At 37.3% G+C, this 14,159-nt stretch overlaps 1 protein-coding gene across 1 annotated transcript in view; it reads right to left on the bottom strand.

Annotated features, from left to right (window-relative positions):
• Positions 1–1,702: 1,702 nt before the first annotated feature.
• LOC121413520 overlaps positions 1,703–14,159 on the bottom strand; it is an 83,484-nt gene continuing 71,027 nt past the window's right edge. The window contains exon 7 of the mRNA XM_041606353.1: positions 1,703–2,127. Within this exon, the coding sequence (XP_041462287.1) occupies positions 2,016–2,127 (112 nt within the window). The 3' untranslated portion in view covers positions 1,703–2,015. The remainder of the gene's footprint in view (positions 2,128–14,159) is intronic.

Here is a 14,159-nt window from a genome sequence, read left to right as displayed (position 1 = left end):
AATTAATATCATTAAAATATCATCATCAACTTTATGAAATAATTTATCTCATATAATAATTTGAAGACAAAATATGATAATCTAAGAAAAGTTGTGGGAGGATCTGCAATTCATAGCAAGAAATAAGATTTTTTTAATGACCAACATCAAACAATCAAAATTAGGTCAACTTTGGACATGAAAAACAAGGTCGGAATGACCTAGTCCAGCTCTGGGGTCATTGACCTCAATCTCTATCAGAATTAGGTCAGAATACCTTTATTTACTGTGTTTACTATTTTAACATACATAACTAATTTCCTGCTCAGTGCAACTTTATTTCTTTTCCAATTACATCCATCTTTGAATACCAAGATCTGAAAATCATAATTTTTAACAAGTAATGGTTTCCCCCTTAACAGTACTCAGATGCTACTTGGGATGATACACGTCTCACTCTCACTATCATCCCTCAGAGTCCCTGGATGTCAAAATATGCCCTTTTTACACAGGATTTTCTTAACCCCGGACTATCGCTAACCCCGTACTATCCTTAACCCCGTACTATTTTTTTCCTTTTCACACATGCCAAATTGTTATTGCTAACCCCGGATAAGGAATGCTTGCTTTTTACACACGAAACTCGCTAACCCCGGACTAGTGGTTTTTGTCGATCATTCGTAGTATAGTACTACACTCGTACACTTTTTACACACGCTACAATTTCCTTAACCCCATACTATAGGTGGGGCCAAATAGTACGGGGTTAAGCTTAGCCCACTTTCGTTTTACACATGCGATCTTAACCCCGTACTATTGCTCTTAGCACCGCAATTGGTGGGATAACCCTGCTTTTTTGCAGGGCCAAATAATCCCGTACTATAGGTGGGGTTAGCCCACTTTGCAAAAACGCTGTGTAAAACGAAAGTGGGCTAAGCTTAACCCCGTACTATAGGTGGGGCTAAATTGCCATTTAGCCCCACCAATAGTACGGGGTTAAGGAAATTTTAGCCTGTCTAAAAAGGGTAATAGAGTGCTTATCACTGAACTACACAGAGGTAGGCCTACTCTTTATGCATCTTCAGTCTCATATAGATGTTCTTACACAATTCCAATTAGGTCCAGGCAGTAATTCATCTCACATGTATGTCATAAGTAACACACAGGAATTTCACTGAATACGTCATTCCTTTTTTTCATTTTTTTTCTTTTACCAACTGTAGGCCTACTTGCACAAACCATACATAAGTACACTTGGGGAGAAATTATATCATCAAGTATAAGATTGTGTTGTAGGCCTATAGGTTCACTTGAAATTGGGTCTTACGGATAGGGAATAACAAAGTCAGAAGACTTCGGCATAGCATGCCAAGTGCTCTGTTCTCAATTCATACAGGGTTTTACGAGACGAGTCTCGTTCAAAATCTGCCCAATTAACTTGCCATGTCGACTAGCCAATTCGCAAAGATTTATTGCGTCTGGGTATGGTTTTGTCGTGGAGTTGAACTTGATCCAGTATGCTTGAAAGTAGGCATGATGTACGTGCGAAATGGTACATGGGCTGATCTCGATTGAGAGCTTCAAGAATTGAGATGAAGCAATAAAATGTAGGTTGCAATAGTGTTTCAAATGTTGACTGCATCAACAAAAGCACCACCACCATCACTGCCATCAGTACCAATACCACTCCCACCATCACTACCACCACAATCACCACCATCATCATATCATCATCACCATCATTATCCTCATCACCATCACCACCATCATCAATAACATTCTCATCATTACTGTCTTTATGTTTATCTACATCACCACCACACCATTATAATTAGGAAAATTGTCATCCTCATCCTTATCATCACCAATACCACCGCCACCATCATCATCATATTAATCATTATCCTCATCACCAGCATCATTCTCATCATTCCTGTCTTTTTATTATCCATATCACTTCCACATGATTATAATTGGGAACATTGTCATCCTCATCATCCCACCCCCTCCTCCTTCTCGCCATCATCTCCATCCTTTCAACTTACCGGTAGTAAAATGAGTGAATCAAATGAATGTCTTGCAGCACCTCGTAGCTCTTGGCATAGTTCAATAAACTCTTGGTTGTGTTGGCGAAGATAATGTGTAAGTCTAAAGATTAAATACAACAAAGTGAAAAAGGGAAAGAAAAATGGTTACTACCATGAAATAATAAAATCGTAAGAATCTCTGCAAGTATAATCACTGTTTTCATATTCCATAAGCAGCACTTCGCAAATTTGCATGTACAGAATTAATTCAAAAAAATAAGGGAGTTTTATAAAGATGCAAATCCATATTGATATTGTTCACAATACAATGAAGGGATAAAAAGCTACTGAAATCTGATTACAACTGCCAATATTCATAAAACTACACTAAATTAGAAATCAATTGCATTAACAATAGTGATTAATTCTTTACCTGTACTGTGATTTCAATTACATTCCAAAACATCATAACTTTACTCAACATTTATCTTCAAATTTTATCCAAAATCCCTTCAAATTTTGTCCAAATTCTCCTAAAAGCTACTATAACCAGATAATATAAAAATATTTGTAAAAATGGAATAAAATCAATGAGCCATGGTATAGTTAATGAATCAAATTATTTGACAAAATGCAAAATTTCATAAATCAATGTATAGACAAAGTATCAACAAATCAACCTTGTATTTTTGTAAATTTGGGTCAAAAACGTGTACTCCCATACTCTCAACAATTTCATGGATAGTTTTTATCTCGGTCAAGCAACTATGTCTTTAGTTTGTAGCCTGATAATATATATACTTGTTATCGTGTTGTCATATATTTTTCAGTGGTAAGACATACTAAAGTCTGCTCATTTTCAGTCAAAGATAATTCTGTCATCGGCCTGATTAGAAGCAAGGCTTGCTGGGGGTAAATGTCCTGAGCTGTAATGGTCAAGGGATGGTCAACCTTCGCTTTGACCCATGCCCTTGTTCCATTCCATGTCATAAGACGTCCTCTCAGAGGTCAAGAAACCTGAACTACATGTGATGCTGGGCACTGCTTCAAAACAGATCAACATTATTGCAATGTTTCCTTTACAAATGAAATAAAGATTTTGTCTTCTGCACATATTTGTGTCATTCCAAAAATGTACATTATCAATATCATATAGACTCCATTGATTTATTCTGCTTGGAATGGGAGTGGAAGGTCTGTCCTAACTGCAAAAAATAAATTTGAACTTGAATGTAGATCAAATCATCTCTTGTTAAAAGTTTTTACAACAATGGTGTGTCTGGGTTGTATGGAGAACATTATCCAAATTCGGCCCCAATTTCAGGTAGTGAAAAATTGAAAAAATACTAAAAACAACAAATTATTGAAATTTTAATCTGACCAGATATCAAAAGAGGGTGCATTTTCAGCACTTGTCTTGGGTATAGTTTCTCCTCTAAACATCCAACTGGTCTGAAGGATATTGGGGAAGGGGTGTCTTTGAGGCCGTTCTCATTACGCTTTCTAAAACTAGTTTACCGGAAACCGATTCAGGAAACCACTTTGGAAGATCGCTTTGCTAGCATTCCCACTTGATAACACTAAAGTGGTTTTCAAAATCACTTCACGTAAAGCGCTCTTGTTGCTATGGAAACGCTCTCAGTGGGGTGACATGTTTCACGCGAAATTTGAAACCGCAGAATAGGCAGTCTACACCTGTCGTGTGGAGCTCAAAATGTGCGAAGATCGTTTCCAGGAGAACGGTTGTGTCCTCACTTATGCTAAAACCAGTTTAACGAGGCAAAGCGATCTTAAAAATACGCCGCGAGGTGGTTTTCCAAACTGGTATGGAAGATCGCTTCCAAGACCACTTTGACCGTTCTAACTACGCGTTAAACTAGTTTCCACTGAACTAGTTTCCAGTATACTAGTTTTAGGAATGTAGTGAGAACAGCCTCTTTCTCATGCCGAATGCAACAATTTCTAGTTATTACTACATCAAGTCCAAGTTGACTTTCCCAAATCTTTGAATTTCCTAGATAGGCCTAAACACAGAGAGATTTGGATTGATCCATGGATCAAACTGTAGCAAATCTTTCAATAGGGCAGCGCTTATTATAAATCATCCCTTTACTAAATGTCATTTTTTAAATCATCTCTCTATAATCAGGGTATATTTATTGCAACTGACTGGCTAAGGATAACAGTTTGATGTCAACAAACCAACCCAAAATCTTTACAAACACTGAGCCATACCCAATAATTCTTTGTGCCACCTTTTCACCCCTAAAATGCGGGAGATGCCAAAATAATAGGGTCATCCGTTTGATTGGAAGGCTTTGAAAGGATTTTATACATCTATCTCATCACCTTATAGATCATAAAAACATTTACATTTAACAAAGTTGACATGGTTCTTGAGAACTATTCAAAGCCTATCTCCATCGACCTGCAAAACAATTCAGCAAATGATTCCATCAGAAAATCTCAAGACTACAGATGAGTCCAACTTCAGAGCACTGTAACTTATGGCAGCCATGACTGGAGGGCTGCAGAACATTTTCAATGGTTTATGAAATAAGCCACATGTGTTGCTACGTCAGTGTATATATTATATTTGATCAGGCATAGGCCTACTTAAATCTATTGATTAATCTTGATGTGGGCTAATTAGAATGATGGATAACCTTATTCATGTAATTAGGACTTTCATACAAAATCAAATACACAAAAGTTAACAGAAAACTGTTGTCTATAATATTCAAAAAAAAATGAAATTAGAAAAAATACTTTGTATTCTGACTACTCAAAGCTTCTTCCACATATTTATTGAGTTTTCTTTCCTTTTTCAATCTTGTTGAAATATCTTCTTTGTGTTATTTCCCATCATCATCTCCCCTTAAACTTAAAATGATACATTTGATGAATATTTGTGAAATATAACCAAATTTGTGCAACAATTTCGTTCAATAAATAAAGTATAATGTATGTCATGTTAAAATGTGCCAATCTGCTTCATCTCAAAATCACAAATTTCATCCAATTTGATAGAATCCACAAAAGACGGACAGTTCTGTCAAAATTCATTGTTTCAGAAAGATGGAAATATGCAGAGAGATTTACCCTCAAGCAAACAGCATTGAACGGGTGCCAGAGTATCCCTCAAAATGAGCTGAGATTAATGTCGAATTTGATATGGAATTTTCCGCAAAGATGCAATGGCATATTATTGTTTAACATTTGAGGTCTATCTAGGTCAAGATTTATGTAACATGAGGAATGCTGCTACTTCTTCCAGGGTTCATGTACTGTGTAGTGTTTACACCAGGTTCAACTCAGGAAAAACGTTCAATCAGAAAGAAGTGTGAACAAAGCATTTATATGTATAGATTTTGATAATTTTGTTTCCTGTGGTAAGCACTTTGAACCATCTCATGAAAAGCAAGGTACAGTACATGTACGCCTCGGCTTAAATGACAATAAAAATAATTTGATGGTATAATGTTGACAGGGTATTTTCTAACAATTTAATAAAGGACATTTGGCCAGACATTGACACATCAGTCAGACAAATACTTGATTGCTCATGTCATAATCAAAAGTAAATAATACTCTGTATTGTTATCTTGTTGATTCAACAAAATCTGGGGAAAAAGTGAAAGAAATGTGATTTCAACAGCACAATCTTAGCAAATCAAAAATGCATAATAATCTTTGAAAACCCCAAATATCAAGTATAAAGATGAATGGACAAAAAGACGTACAATTAATTTCTTCCATATACATATCTGAAGCAGCCAAGAAAAAGAGAAACAATTCTTTTGTGGAAAAAAAAACACTTTCCACAAACAACAGAATCCAGACCTTTTTACTAGCAAATCTGACCCATTTCTTTTCATACAACTTCAAATTCAGGTCAAACATCATTAAATATGATGAGTTTCATCTATCTTTTGGACATGATCCAAGAATTAGAACCAGAGCACTAATAAGAAATATGTGTCCTTGGCCAACTTGATATGGTCTCTGGTATGAAATTAGTTGAACTAATGGTTGAATTGGAGCAGAGAGATATAAATGACCATTTCTTTAATCAGATCCATAAATTTATAGAAAACCATGATGGATAAAATATTGATATGAAACTCCAATATTGTATTTTATATCATGCTTTATTTATATCTCTCCAATGTAAGAGAAACATTTTTCACCAGAACTGGCCATTATGAAAATAACATCTCTTCAATTACTTTGTATTTTACTTCACTTCCCAAGATGCCTCTTACCTTCAAAAACCTTGCGAAAATCATTTTTTAAGAGCTGGAGTAGACTGGTGGTCTTGAAAGAGCAATCAGGCAGAAACATGGTGGGAGACTACAGAAATACATCAAACTCATGTTTTGTTTATTTCATGTGATTTCATAATTTGTTTTCGGTGGATTTACTCCTGGCATTGTGAGGTCTTTAGCTCCGGTTTATTAGCTTGAACTTGGGCTGCCATCACATTATTACTGTATATATACCACATCTGGAACACATCATGTGTTTCCATACAGAATTCATTCTCTAGGAGGCCGTTCTCATTACGCTTTCTAAAACTAGTTTACTGGAAACCGATTCAGGAAACCAGTTTGGAAGATCGCTTTGCTAGCGTTCCCACTTGATCACACGAAAGTGGTTTTCAAAATCACTTCACGTAAAGCGATCTTGTTGCTATGGAAACCCTCTCAGTCGGGTGACACGTTTCGCGCAAAATTCACAACCGCAGTATAGGCATTCTACACCTGTCGTGTGGAGTAGCGTGCTCACAATGTGCAAAGATCGCTTCCCGAAGAACGGTTGTGTCCTCACTTAACGCTAAAACCAGTTTACCGAGGCAAAGCATTCTTAAAAACTACATCGCCAGGTGGTTTTCTGAACTAGTTTGGAAGATCGATTCAACCGTTCTCACTCAATGTTTAACTAGTTTCCACTAAACTATTTTCCAGTAAACTAGTTTTAGGAAGGTAGTGAGAACGGTGTCCAGGTTATGTGAAATGAAATGGTGGTGTTGGACCATGGTTGGACTTAGCAAGTGAAAAGTCAAACAAAAACTGGAAGATGAATTGACTATATTTCAATTTTCAAAGTGGATAGGGCTGATAGAAAACTTGCATTTTCCACTGTCAAAAACCCACGACCACCCGTTAACAAGGAATCACTCTACCACTGAGCCAACATGTTAGGTTAAAACCATTCAAAAGGGCACTGCCTCTGAAATCTGTATCAGTCCATTCACTTATTCATTTTTTTTTAAAGATAAAACACTATCAAAGTTTCTGGTGAGTGCCAGAAGGGCATTGACTGATACAGTTTTCAGAGGAAATGCCCTCTACAAGGGCAGATATGAACAAAATGAAACAACATAAACTGCAAGCCAGTAGTAAATCTGCTTCTTTCTGGATTGATCCAATGGGAACTGGTCCAGTGTTTTAGTAAATTTAGGGTGAATGCTCCAAGCGATCTTACAGCCAAACTTCTGAACCTTTCCAATGCAGCTCACCCTACGGTATTCTGGATTTCCTCCAGCTGTAGAGAAGTTCTGGTGGGTATTTCATAAAAGCTGCTTGTAAGTTACGAGCATCACCAGTCTGTTCGTGAAGCCATTATGACTGATTAACCTAGACATAAAATGTTTCCTAGGTACTAATTGGTGCTTGGCGTTTCCAGCAAAATGCTGTCCTGCTGAGTTCCTAAAGGGAGTTACCAGAAACAGAAAAAGAAAGTTGCTTGTAACTTCTGAACAGCTTTATGAAACAGCCCCTGGTTTAAATCATGAACACAAGCAATCTTCACCTTTAGGTATCTACCTCCATGCTTTGGGGAACATTTTTTTTATCAAGGGCCAAAACAAATGTGTATGGATAAAACTAAGCTGGAAGACTTGACTCCAGTATGACGCATCCTCTAGATGAGTTCAGTAAATCCATGATCAACATAAAGTGACTATGTCTGGGCCCCATTGCATAAAAGTAACTATTATGGTAACTACCATGGTTACACTCATCAACAGCCAATCAGAATCAAGGATTCCATGTAAGTTACCATTGGATGGCAAAGTAATCATAATGGTAACTTTTATGCAACAGGGGCCTGGACAAGTTCAAAGAATCAGTCAATGCAATTACAAATCAACAATCTTGAGACATGCTCAAGTGGATCATTCAATATTTCAAGTGACTATCACTGGACAAGTTCATTGGGTGATTTCAAGTTCAGTGTTGACCTTTTGGTGTTGGTGTTGGGTCAATTTTTACACGATTATAACACCAAACATAAAATGAGGATGGTCCCGAAAAGTCACTCACTAGTTGTAGAGATGTCAATAATGTGATCTGGATCAGTTTTACAAACTCTGAATAAGTTTTGGAGCTAGGGGAAGCAATCAAAATTTCAACACTAACACCAACACCAAGGCCAACACCGAACTTGAAATCACCCAGTGGATCAGTAAAAAAAGACTGATCAGGGTTTGAAATGTAAAATGGCTTCAATCTGGGCCCCATCTTACAAAGAGATTTTTCTATAGAATATTTGCACAATGTCCTTTGTGAACAAAGAGAAGCACAGTGAATTTTCAACAAAACAATGGGTGATTTCAAGTTCAGTGTTGACCTTTTGGTGTTGGTGTTGGGTCAATTTTTACACGATTATAACACCAAACATAAAATGAGGATGGTCCCGAAAAGTCACTCACTAGTTGCAGAGATGTCAATAATGTGATCTGGATCAGTTTTACAAACTCTTGATAAGTTTTGAAGCTAGGGGAAGCAATCGAAATTTCAACACTAACACCAGCACCAAGGCCAACACCGAACTTGAAATCACCCAATGAATGCATGAATACATCATATACCGTGTTTACACAGTGACACGGCTCGGGGGTTCGACACGCGAGCCGTGCTCAACACGGCAATTTTATGCTGTGTAAACGCGATCAGTGTGATCCGCGAGCCGTGTCTAACACGGCTTTTTTGATCCGCCAAAATCGTAGGTTTCAACCCGCGAGCCGAGTCAGACTCGGCAATTTTTTCGTGTGTAAACAGAAAGCCGTGTCGAACTCTCTTGACCAGGTCACTGCGCACGCTTTCACTTTTGGCATTGTTGTTGTTCGCACGGACAAGATTCGATTCCGGCGGTGAATTTCCCGCGTTTAATTTGCAACGTCATAATTCTTCTTCCGTTCGAGATCCGCGAGCCGTGTTGAACTCGCCTTTTTATATGTACATATAAACGCGATCTCTGATCCCTTCTTCGCAGTGTTCAACCCGGCTCGCGGATTCAACACCCGAGCCGAGTCAATGTGTAAACACGGTAATAGTTAGAAAATATTTTGAACAAATATGCATAATGGATGTTGAAGTTGACGTTGGAGTTGAGATTGATCAGATCAATCGCAACTCGTTGGAAGACGGGACCTTGATCTGCAAACCTTTTCCTGAGACAACCCTGTCATCGCACCCCACTAAGATGGGACAGTTTGGTTTCCTGTTATGATGTATGGATGGAATCGTCACTGATCAAATCCTAAGATCCATTGCTCTAATATCATTATACTAGTATAGCTTATACATGCAGCTGACCCCCCCCCCTTACAGCAAATGCCAAACTTGAGTCAAATATCAATGTAGTAAAGCATAAGGAAATATTCTACCCATGCATGCTTCGATGACAGGGAAGGTGAAGGAGAAGACTTTACTTCTTCTTACTTTTTAATCAATGTTCTAAATTAAATACCTTGTCAGGTTCTTGCGCATTGAATGTCTTTGTTGTCCGTTACTGCACAGACTTCCGTGCATCACTTCTCTCTCTGAGAATTCAAGAAAACTGAACTTCATTTGGCCAAGTATAATGATCACTTTAAGACCAAATCAATTCCTAGTCTAGAGACACAACCGAATATCACACTCAATCATTGTAAAAACCTTTTTTCTTTCATTTCATTTACAAGTTAAGACCTAAATGAGGTAAAGCTAAAGCATGGTAAATCATGATTTAGAGTGTAGCCTACATGTATTCTTATCACTCATTTTCAAGGGTATGAATTTTTTAATGATGGCAAAACATAATCAGACATTACCTCTGTTTTTCCCAGTCAAATATCACTGTTTTAGCTCAAAATAAGGGCAGGTTAATGTCAAAGTCTTCTTTTTTAACAAATGTTCAGATTTGACCATAAATTTTGCCAGTCATGCCGATCAGATATTGATTCCAAATTCCTTCCCACCAGTAATGAATGATTTCCACTTGCGGCTCAACCCAAATATAAAATAAATCCAGTCTCCGTCTCTTTTTCCCAATCAGTAGCATCAGACAGTGGGGTATCTAGGACACCGTTCTCACTAACGTTATAAAACTAGCTTAGTGGAAACTAGTTTAACGTGTAATGAGAACGGTCGAAGTGGTCTTGAAAGTGATCTTCCAAACGTACCGGTTTAGAAAACCACCTCCAGATGCAGTTTTGAAGATCGCTTTGCCTCGTTAAACTGGTTTTAGTGTGAGTGAAGACACAGCTATTCTTTGGAAAGCGATCTTTGCACATTTTGAGCGTGCAACTTCACACAATGTATTTAGAATGTCTACACTGCCATTTCGAATTTTCCCGTGAAACATGTCAACCCCACTGAGACCGTTCCCATAACGAAGAGACCACTTTACGGCAGATCAAATGGGAATGAGAATGGTGTCTAAATAGTGCAATGGGGCAAGCACTGAAAATCGCATCCTCTTTTGACTGCTATTGCTGGTTGATTCTTGTATATTACATGAATTTTCCAATTTTTTTTCTTTCCTTTCCTTTTTTTTGGGGGGGAGGGGTAATAATCTTGTTTTGGCTATCCCCCCCCTCCCCCCAAAAAAAAAATAATTCTTTCCTCCTCTCAAGGTATGCCACTTTGGCAGAACAGTTACACATGAAAAGGGCACAAATTATGTCGGAACATGAAACAGTCACCTGTTGTATTCTCCTGTAATATTGTTTTAGACCCCACAGTGCATGATTTCAAATATATTTAATTGCCTATTGTTCATAGTGATGTATCTTTTATTTACTCAAAAATTATTCCATAAAATATACCAACATGATCACGTTTCAGCAATACAGCATCGATGGCTCATAATTCAGAAGTTGAGTATAAAAGATCAGTGCTATTCACCATCAATCAGCTACACTTGGTGATCTTTTTCCTGCAGAATTTGATTTATCAATCCTACTCCTTAATTTTGATGCCAAACAAGAGGAATGTGCATTATTTTTTTCTGTATGAAAGCATCAATCTTGTACAGATGAAAAAACTACGAAAATTTATCTACCTAAGGCAGGTGTGAAAGGCAAAATAATCAATATTGAGGTCAGAACAGATTGATGATTATGGGCATTTTCCAGAGCAGACCAGTAAAAATGAATACATCAACATCCATATGGGACAATCCCAAGAAAAAAAGACATTAAATATAATTGTCTGATAATAGAGGCATGTCTAATGCCATAGATGCTAATAAATCCCTCCTTTCAAGAAGTCTTCTTCAAGAAAATAATGACATTATCTTGTGTCATTTCATCACTAATTGAATAATTTCCAAATAGCTCATGTTGAGAAAGGAGCAAGACACAAATGGCCAATATCATATCTCACAGGTTAACTTTTCATTGGAGAGAACAAAAGATCGGCAAACAGGCCATCGATCAAGTAAACTTCATGAGCAATTTATGGATCATAACAAACATGATAGGACAACTTCAAGACTCTATATTACTCCAAGGTTATATTTCTCTCAACCTAGTTAATGGATCCTCCCTCTGTAAGTGGATGCATTGGAGAGATTTATGATGGATAATGATCCTGAACTTGACAGGAAATATGTGCTTGATGTTCTTCAATGACCTACTTCAATATTTTCATAATAAATGTTCAGGAAAAGGGACAGAATGAATCAACTCTTAATTTGTTTTGGATGATAACGATACATATACCAGGAGGTTCATTGACCGGCTTTCAGCAAAGAACTTTTTTTTGGGGGGGGTTGAAACCAGCACCTGTAACTCAGCATGGTTATTTTATCTAGTTTTGCCACTCTTTATCCAGGTGGATTGGTTGAATATCCTGTGGTAGTCTGCAGGCACAGATCCTGATGGGAAATTTGATCAAGTGTGCCTCCAAGCAAAGACTAGCACATACAAAACTTGAGAGCTCTCAGTACACAAGGCATGAGTAGGCTGCACATTCAGACCTTAACTCGAGTGAAGGGTTTGCCCGGCAGACTAATCCTGTGGTGGGAAAGTCTGAGAATTTAATACATGGGAAATACAATGCCGCAGGTGATTTCAGTGTCCATCTTCATAGTGAAAATTAATTATTCATAATCATATCTAATCAAGGCATGGCATTCATGAACTTATATATTGTCTAAGCACAGCTAAAAGGTGTTGAAATTGTATGTGCCTAAGGATTAAAAGGGCATTAAGCCTATATATTAAACAGTATACAAATAAAGCTCTTCTGACTCGAAATTATACAAGAAATATTTCTACACAAAGAGAATGTCAGGAAGTTTCCTGCTTCATGGAATGCTGTTGAAAAATTGTTCTATTCTGGTTGACGGGGCTTCCGAAAGTGTTTCACATCAAAACAAGCCCCGAGTGAAGCTCACAAGCATCGGAAACAGGAAAGAAAGAGAGCGGAGCTTAAAAGAACATGAAGTTAGAAAGTCAAGTTTGTATAAGCCTCCAGTGAGGGAATGTGATGAAAGGTGCTGAGCCACAGGTGTAAATCATGCAAGATGGAGTAGCTTAAAATATTGGTAAAAAATATATCAATCCCAAGCCCCCCCCCTCCCTTAAGGCCTTTCTTAAATCTAGTTTGCTTAGTTATGATAACCTCTCTTGCTAACAAATATGAACATAAAATTTTACTTGTTTTCCCTTATAAAAAATATTGGTGACATCCTAGTCCAATCAATACTAATTTTTTTAGGGGATGAATTGAATAAGGATGAAGATGCGAATTATTATAAATTTTGATAAATAATGGTAACCTAGATATGCTTTTCGGTTGATAATTCTATCATAAACATAAACCATACAATGCAAGTTTGTTTTGTTTTTATTTAAATATTCTAATGAAAACAAGGGAAAGTAGAGCAACAATCTACCCAGTCATTTTGCAAAACCAAAATTTCAAATTGCATATCTTTATCAATCGTGCCACTGGTAAATCATTTCATAAATCCTTCTAAACTTTTCATCGCTTGAAGTAAAATACCTCTGCCACTCACGATCATGCATTCTCCTCCCAACCTTACAGAGGAATGAAAGACTATCATAAATTCTTATGTCAATGCCGAAAGCTATAAAGCCCCTACAAGTACCAACCACCAACCACCGCGCCCCTCTAGATCAAATTACCCTGAATTCCTTGACACGGTTTTAACACAAAACAAGTTCACCTTCTAGATGCTCTTCATTCTTCCCAAGTTTAAAGAAGAGACATCAAGGCCACCTTACCGACAAACTTGGAGTTTCGGAAGATGAAGTGTGCAGGATTGCAACGAAGTCCGTATTCAGTTTTATGTCGTTCATCTTTATTTCATTTGACTGCTCATCAAATTGGTTTAGTTAGTCCTAATTGGATAATTTGAGTAGATATTGCTTTGTTCTTTGCCAGAGCTGAAAACAAAGTGATCCATCATCAGGCACTAGAAGCCCATACCCCCCTCAAGTCATTTGGTTCATTATGAGATCGGTCATTTGTACCCCTGAGAGCAGCCACACTCCCATAACTATTGAAAAACAAGATGAGATGTCTGTGCTGTCTCCTTTGTCTTTGACTTTGGTTTTCTGAGAAAAGGTTTCGGAAATTAAAATGAGATGCTTTCTTTGCAGATGAAGACTGGATCATAAGGATGAGGGATGAATGTAACTGGCTTAAAATTAATTCAGTGAAACACAAAGGCATGGTTCACAACATGAATTGTTGCTTCTTGGCTATGGTTGTCAAGGGGTACATATTAAAGTAGAAGTGAGTGGCGGTGATAGAAGCAGTAGATGTATAATTGTTCATCTTAAAATCTTAATCTTAAAGGTCAAGTCCACCTCAGAAAAATGTTGATTTGAATCAATAGAGAAAAATCAGACAA

This window comes from Lytechinus variegatus, chromosome 4, assembly GCF_018143015.1.
Source record: "Lytechinus variegatus isolate NC3 chromosome 4, Lvar_3.0, whole genome shotgun sequence".
Lineage (NCBI taxonomy): Eukaryota > Metazoa > Echinodermata > Echinoidea > Temnopleuroida > Toxopneustidae > Lytechinus > Lytechinus variegatus.
The sequence above is the reverse complement of the archived record's forward strand: the minus strand, read 5'-3'. Positions and strand labels throughout refer to the sequence as shown.